Raw genomic sequence first — 7,945 nt, 5'->3', positions numbered from 1 at the left:
GAGAGAGAGAGAGAGAGAGAGAGAGAGAGAGAGAGAGAGACAGAGACAGAGACAGAGACAGAGACAGAGACAGAGACAGAGATATTGAGAGGCCTTCGACGCAAAGCATATATATATATATATATATATCTGTAATAGCTTACCTTGCACCTCATTGGATCTGGCGTTCTGTTGTTCTTCGTGCTGTAATGACACAGGGGGCAACACTGCGGACCTAGACAAGAAATGAAAGTGAGTAATGCATTGATATGTAGCCATAACAAAAACGGTTACACACTCTCTCTCCGTACCTTTGGGAAATTAACGGCTTCTTCAGCCCTCGTTACCTAATGCAGTCTTTTAAATAAAAACAGTCTGTATACATGCACATGTGAGCTACTTAATTAACATACAAGTCAAAAGACGTGAGGTTGTGAGTACGCAAATCTTAATCTGGACAATCTCTCATCTTTTATTCTTAACAAAAGCATCGGAGAGTTATCGTTTCCAACCCGACCTTAGCATTTTATTATTGATTGATGTAATCATTTTACATTGGCCTGGGTTAAAATTTAAATACTCACTGGTTACAGTCCGTGTTGTTGCTTCCTGAAAACATAAATAATAACACAACCGTATTATGGCAGTCAGGTTGGGACCCTTTTTATATTTAGTCAAGTTTTGACTAAATATTTTAACGTAGAGGGGGGAATCGAGACGAGGGCCGTGGTGTATGTGTGTCTGTGTGTGTGTGTGTGTTTGTCTGTCTGTGTGTGTGTGTAGAGCGATTCAGACTAAACTACTGGACCGATCTTTATTAAATTTGACATGAGAGTTCCTGGGTATGAAATCCCCATACGTTTTTTTCATTTTTTTGATAAATGTCTTTGATGACGTCATATCCGGCTTTTCGTGAAAGTTGAGGCGGCACTGTCACGCCCTCATTTTTCAACCAAATTGGTTCAAATTTTGGTCAAGTAATCTTCGACGAAGCCCGGGGTTCGGTATTGCATTTCAGCTTGGTGGCTTAAAAATTAATTAATGACTTTGGTCATTAAAAATCTGAAAATTGTAAAAAAAATTAAAAATTTATAAAACGATCCAAATTTACATTTATCTTATTCTCCATCATTTGCTGATTCCAAAAACATATAAATATGTTATATTCGGATTAAAAACAAGCTCTGAAAATTAAATATATAAAAATTATTATTAAAATTAAATTGTCCAAATCAATTTAAAAACACTTTCATCTTATTCCTTGTCGGTTCCTGATTCCAAAAACATATAGATATGATATGTTTGGATTAAAAACACGCTCAGAAAGTTAAAACAAAGAGAGGTACAGAAAAGCGTGCTATCCTTCTTAGCGCAACTACTACCCCGCTCTTCTTGTCAATTTCACTGCCTTTGCCATGAGCGGTGGACTGACGATGCTACGAGTATACGGTCTTGCTGAAAAATGGCATTGCGTTCACTTTCATTCAGTGAGTTCGACAGTTACTTGACTAAATATTGTATTTTCGCCTTACGCGACTTGTTGTTTATCACACTAAAAATAAATAAGACACACTTAATATATGAATTAGAAATATCAGCACGACCTATTCTCAGGATTGAACGTTCTATTGCTTATAACATATACATGCCACCATATAAAGGTACTGAAAAGCCGGGTTTGTTAGCGGGTGTTGCACAGAATGGCAACGCACCACCCGCCGTCATGCTGACCTGTTTACTAGAACATTGCATGATCAAACTACTGTGTGGCGTTGATTGTGAGATTGTCGCTCTCTCTTGGAAAAAAATAACAGAAAAAGGAGCAACTAAAATGTATGTTTAACACGGCCTATTGAGTAACATTTGTGTGAGTGATTGGTTGATCCAGGTCACGAGATTGCTGTGACTGACAGGCATAATCAAATCGAAGCGAAGCAGTTCCCGTTGATGCTATTTCATTTTACTCGCATGCAGGATCCTCTTCGATTTGTATTTTTGTCTAAACGATCTGGTAATAAAACCGCTAGTTTTAATTTGCTGACTGTATTTGACAACAAAAATGACTTCAATGTAATATCTACATTTGTCTGCCGACTCATGTTGATATCCATTTTCTTGTCATGTCTGTTATCATTTGCTAACACTAACAGCCAGCATAGTAGACATTACTCACTGAAGATCTATTGCATTTTCAGATGTATTTCATTTATTTGCCTGTAATGTGGTCATGGATTGATGTGGGATAATAGAGGTAAACACCTCACAATGCTGTGCTTGTCAAACTTATTTAAAAGGAGCCAAACATACTTGTCATCATTAACAATTTAAAATGATTTTTTTTAAATAATGTTTTGAATGTGTGCAAGGCATACAAAAAGTGTTGATAAAAAGTATCCATTTAATAAATCTGAAAGAAATCTAACCTCGACAGTGAAATCAAGTCTAAGACTCGCTTCTGTTTGAATGACTTCAAAACCAACGGCCATACGAACTCGTTTTAAAAGGCCAATGTCCTGCTGACACCAACAATGGGTAAAACTTTTTTCCGGAGAAGCTCATGAATCTTGTCATTTTCAAGCACACAGTGAACTCTAGACTGATACCGTTGGTCATTTTTAGACGCCCATTAGCAATATACGGCGTGCCAGTTGTAAACAAACAGCACGACATTTTCGAAGAGGTCGTAATGATCACCAACTAATTTCAGCAATTATCGTAAAAACCTGCCCGCTCGATAACTTTATCTTGGGATGATGTGGTAAATGTTGTCAGCACTGTTCTTCTTTATGACGTCGTTTTTTGTTAATGAGGCTCAGTCTTTGGCATTTGTTACACACACACACACTCACACACACACACACGCACACACACACACACACACACACACACACACACACACACACACACACACACACACACACACACACACACGCACACACACTACTAACATGCGCACACACGCATCACACTTGCATCACACTCACATATACTCACAATAACTCTAATACTCGGTCACTCACATTAAAGTTCACTTTCACACTCACTTACCATTGGCAGAAAAAGAAGCGCAAGGTAAAACCCAATGGCGGCGCCACATCCACACCACGACAACACCAACGACGACAAGCACCAACGCCAACGTAACACCGACTGTAGCACCAGTACTAAGGATTTCCCCGGCCCTGGCGTCTGTCTCTGTGTTGGGACCTAACATGAAAACATTACAACATCACAAAAGTTAGTTTGTCTGCAGGAGACATTCTCTGACCTGGCGGTTTCTGATGAATCTTATTTTGCCGAAACAGAAACAACCCACACCAAAACAGCAAACTACATACATTCATTGACGATTTTTGGGTACCTCATTTAATTACACACCAAAGTACGCATTACATCAACAGAAAGCGTTGGTCCTCAAGACCACATTATATACCAACAGCAAGAATCTTGGTCAAATATTATTATAAACACGAAGACACAAAGCATTTTTAAAAGTAAACATCAATACCAATTACTTGGAAAAACTAATAACAAATAGGAACAACAACAGTCAAAATCCATAGTAACAAATGCGCAGGAACTAAATAACGCGCACGTGAAAATTGTACTCGTGAAACTATGTTAACACCATATTTAAGTATGCTATTTTAATTCATGTACTTCTATGTGTATGGAGATCTGACAAATAAATGGCTTGCGTGATAAGCAAGGGTATTCCAATGCAGAACAGACAGATAGACACATTACTCACCAAAGTATTTTACTTGGAAGCTGATGTTGGAAGAACCAACACTGTTCCCAATCCGCACAGAGTAGAAGCCAGCGTCTGTAGATGTCATGGTATTCACAGTAATGTTGCATGTAGCAATGTAAGCAGCAACCATGTTCCTGCAATGCATGTCCAGTTTGCCAGACGTCTCTGACTCAGACACGTTGTTTCCTGGACCGTGGAAGACAAAGGTGAAGGTGTCAGGCAGAGGGAAGGCCAGCATGTTGACAGACAGCTGTGCGGGACGTCCCTCGTAGTTCAACCTAAGATTTGTCGGCGCTGGTTCCTGTAGACGTGGTCGACCTGTCCAGCAAATAATATCAATCAATCAATATGAGGCTTATATCGCGCATATTCCGTGGGTACAGTTCTAGGCGCTCTGCAATGATGCCGTGTGAGATGGAATTTTATACGGCCAGTAGATTGCAGCCATTTCGGCGCATATTTACCTTTCACGGCCTATTATTCCAAGTCACACGGGTATACGTAGACAATTATTAACTGTGCCTAAGCAATTTTGCCAGGAAAGACCCTTTTGTCAATCGTGGGATCTTTAACGTGCACACCCAATGTAGTGTACACGGGGGGTGTTCGGACACCGAAGAGAGTCTGCACACAAAGTTGACTCTGTGAAATAAATTTCCGCCGAACGTGGGGACGAACTCACGCTGTCAGCGGCCAACTGAATACAAATTCAGCGCACTACCAACTGAGCTACATCCCCGCCCCGTTGCGTGTCACGAATACGTGTCGTGACAAGAACAGTAGTACTTACAGTTGTGATTTTTTTTCTCTCAGATATATGACGGGTTTCAGTGTGTGCTTGTTATTCTGGTTCCCTTTATTTAGCTTCTGCCTTGTTTGATTGAAAGGTTTGTTTCTCGCCGAGACTCACCTTTGAGATCCTGGTTAATAAATGAACAGGGATAGATAAGTAGAAGCGCGATTAATTGAGAGTAAATGGGAGTGAGAGGATCAGGAGTCCAGAAGAAAAAGAAAGAAGACATTCATGATGTCAGTATGTCACACGATTCAAAATTTGCAGCAATCTCAAACTCAACTGTACACAAAAATACTAGTTGAAAGTTAAGCTTTTTTAACACCCTCGTTCAAAACATATTCTGCACTGTCGCTGTGCTTGCTTTGTTTCCTGCGTGCGCATATGTGCTTATGTGGATGGATACATGTTAAGGAACACGTGTGTACAATCAGAAACAGGTGATTGTAAGTGTACATCCCTACAAGCAACTCACAATAACCGTAAAGTGTACAATCAGAACCGGTTGGGAATAAGTGTACAACCCTGCAGAAATAACTCACAATTAACGTAGAGCTGAGCTGTGTCCCGCTGAGTGTCCCCCACCCCGTTGTGAGCGCTGCACGTGTAGAGTCCCGTGTTGTTGCACTGTGCAGTGATGGTGTGGGACAGCCGTGTGCTGACCTCTGATAGACTCAGCTTGCCTCCCTCTGCTCTCTGTAACACCGTGTCGCTCTGGGTCAACTGTAGCTCAGGGGTAGGTCTACCACGTGACTGGCAGTCAAATTTCACAGGGTCGCTCTCGTTTGTGGTGAGGTTCTTGTTGCTGTCCATACCAAAGGTGATATCAGACGCTGTATCTGTAAGAAACAACCACCAAACATGGGTGTCTCGCGTATCCCTTCTTTGCTCTTCAAAAGCTCAAGTGCGTGTCCTTTTGATGCAACACACTCAGGCGCCTGACATCACTAAATCACATTTGTCCACGTCTCTCTTTTACCCGAGAAGACTGAAACGATCGCTTTTGTTTCATCACAATAACTGTTTCTTTCCTTCATATTGTTGTAAGACACTAAGAATATTCTACAATGGCAAATTAGAAAAAGTACCGCTTCCATTCGCGAGATTAGATGACACTGACAAAAATAAAGGAATTGGTCATGAGGTGTATGGGTGTCACATGATAGGACAGAGTTGTGTACAGAGAAGACCGAGACAGCAGAAAGGAAAGGAAAAGGGAATGTGTGAAATAAGTGCTATTATCCTACACACGTGAGAGAGGCACTCGTGAGATAATAATCGTTCAAATCATACGTGTGTATGTAAATGAGGTCATGTCAAGCAAGTCTGGCAGGTACCTGTTTTTTCCACTGCTTATGATGCCAAAGTCACCGAGACAAACGTCATTATAGAAAACAAAATTGCGCTCGCTAATTACCCTCGATGAATATTTAGAACTAACACGTCACACCGCACTTTCAGAGTGACGTTTCTTTACTTTGACGTAATAGATTGCACGAGGCTTTAGAGGAGATCGAGGTTCCAAAACACGCGTCTTCAATTTAGCTGCCTCGACTGCAGGACAGTATCAGTAAAATACACGTAAGTACAGTATGTAGGATAAACAGAATACTACATGGCTTGTTGTATCGTACCAGATTTACACTCGTTGCTTTTATTTTATTTTATTTATTTACGAGGATTTATATCGCGCACGTATCTCACCACACAAGGCGACTCAAGGCGCATGTTACGTAGAGGTTACATGCCGAGTCTCAGTGATTATTAAAAATAATGGTCGAAGTTAGCGGATCATGAAAAATGCGAGCTTCAGCGAGCTTTTTCATGACCGCGAACTGAGACCATTATTTTTAATAATCACTGAGACGAGGTGTGTAACCTCTTTATTCACCCTTTCTTCAGTTATTCAAAGAAAACAGGAGTTTTTGTGCGAAAGTTTGATCGAATCCGAATCACTCAACCAGTCAACCTGCGCAGGCGATCGATTAATGCGCGGTTGTATAGTTCCGTGCAAATCATTCCATTCTGTTAACACTTCTTGTCTGTTTCCCTGTTTTAGACTAAAATCAAGTACACAGATAAGCTGTTATTCTGCTGTGGCGGTAAAGGCAGATATTGTGTGTTCTGTTTATGTTTTAGTATCGCTTAAGATAATGTTCTTTTGTCAAATGGGACTAGCAGACGAACTTTTGCACCCGTGTTCCAACGTTAATTACTGTATGAAGTTCAGTTTTCTGGGGAAAATAGTGTATGAAACCGCTTTATGTTGTTTAAATTGATGAGATGTGTGCATTTGGTTGCGTGTGATCTGTTTATAAAATGAAATATTGTTGAAAACTGACCGTCGGATTGCAGTCAGTGTTGTCGAAGAAACTGCGTTAAAAGAAGGGGAACTACTCTTGTCCGTTAGCGTATGAGTTACTTGCCTTGGGAATTTGCTTGTGATGAACGGTTTGTGCACAGCAGATCTAGATTCAGAAAACAACCGAACTCATGGATTTTATATGGAGATTCATGTGTTCAGGCCTGTAGTTGTTAATTTAAATGCGGTATGTTTGTATTGTTTGCTCCAGAAATGTATACTTCGTACATTAGAGCGTTTGGAACTTTTCAGTCGCAAAAGTAGTACCGAAACAGAACAGCTTCTCAACCCATTGCACTATCGAGGATTCAGGTTGTTGCTGGCTCGTTATTTGTTTGGTTGCTGGGTCATTATCGAAAAATAACTAGCTCTACAAGTTTACAGAGGTAAAGAAGCAGAGGGGGGAATAACTATTAATGCCGTGTGAGATGGAATTTTTTACACAATATATCACGCATTCACATCGGCTTTTTTAAATATTTGTTTGCAGTTCAATATTTAAAAAAACAACTCGTGTAAATCTGGTACGACACAGCAAGCCATGTAGTATTCTCTATAGACACAGCAAACCATGTAGTATTCTCTATAGACACAGCAAGCCATATAGTAGGCCCTATTCTCTATATACACAGCAAACCATGTAGTGTTCTCTATAGACACAGCAAGCCATGTAGTATTCTCTATAGACACAGCAAGCCATGTAGTATTCTCTATAGACACAGCAAGCCATGTAGTATTCTCTATAGACACAGCAAGCCATGTAGTATTCTCTATGGACACAGCAAGCCATGTAGTATTCTCTATAGACACAGCAAGCCATGTAGTGTTCTCTATAGACACAGCAAGCCATGTAGTGTTCTCTATAGACACAGCAGGCCATGTAGTGTTCTCTATAGACACAGCAGGCCATGTAGTGTTCTCTATAGACACAGCAGGCCATGTAGTGTTCTCTATAGACACAGCAAGCCATGTAGTATTCTCTATAGACACAGCAAACCATGTAGTATTCTCTATAGACACAGCAAGTCATGTAATATTCTCTAGACACAGCAAGTCA

General features: G+C 40.4%; 1 protein-coding gene across 1 annotated transcript in view; it reads right to left on the bottom strand.

The window, feature by feature from the left end:
• The window catches only part of LOC138974522 (nephrin-like), a 29,204-nt gene that overhangs the window by 2,440 nt on the left and 18,819 nt on the right, over nt 1-7,945 (bottom strand). The window contains exons 8-12 of the mRNA XM_070347238.1: nt 5,069-5,365; nt 3,731-4,051; nt 3,028-3,186; nt 564-588; nt 144-214 (exon numbers count right to left, since the gene is read on the bottom strand). Of these exons, the coding sequence (XP_070203339.1) occupies nt 144-214; nt 564-588; nt 3,028-3,186; nt 3,731-4,051; nt 5,069-5,365 (873 nt within the window). The remainder of the gene's footprint in view (nt 1-143; nt 215-563; nt 589-3,027; nt 3,187-3,730; nt 4,052-5,068; nt 5,366-7,945) is intronic.

The sequence above is a fragment of the Littorina saxatilis genome, linkage group LG8 (assembly GCF_037325665.1).
Source record: "Littorina saxatilis isolate snail1 linkage group LG8, US_GU_Lsax_2.0, whole genome shotgun sequence".
Taxonomy (NCBI): domain Eukaryota; kingdom Metazoa; phylum Mollusca; class Gastropoda; order Littorinimorpha; family Littorinidae; genus Littorina; species Littorina saxatilis.
This window is presented reverse-complemented; position numbering and strand designations above follow the sequence as displayed.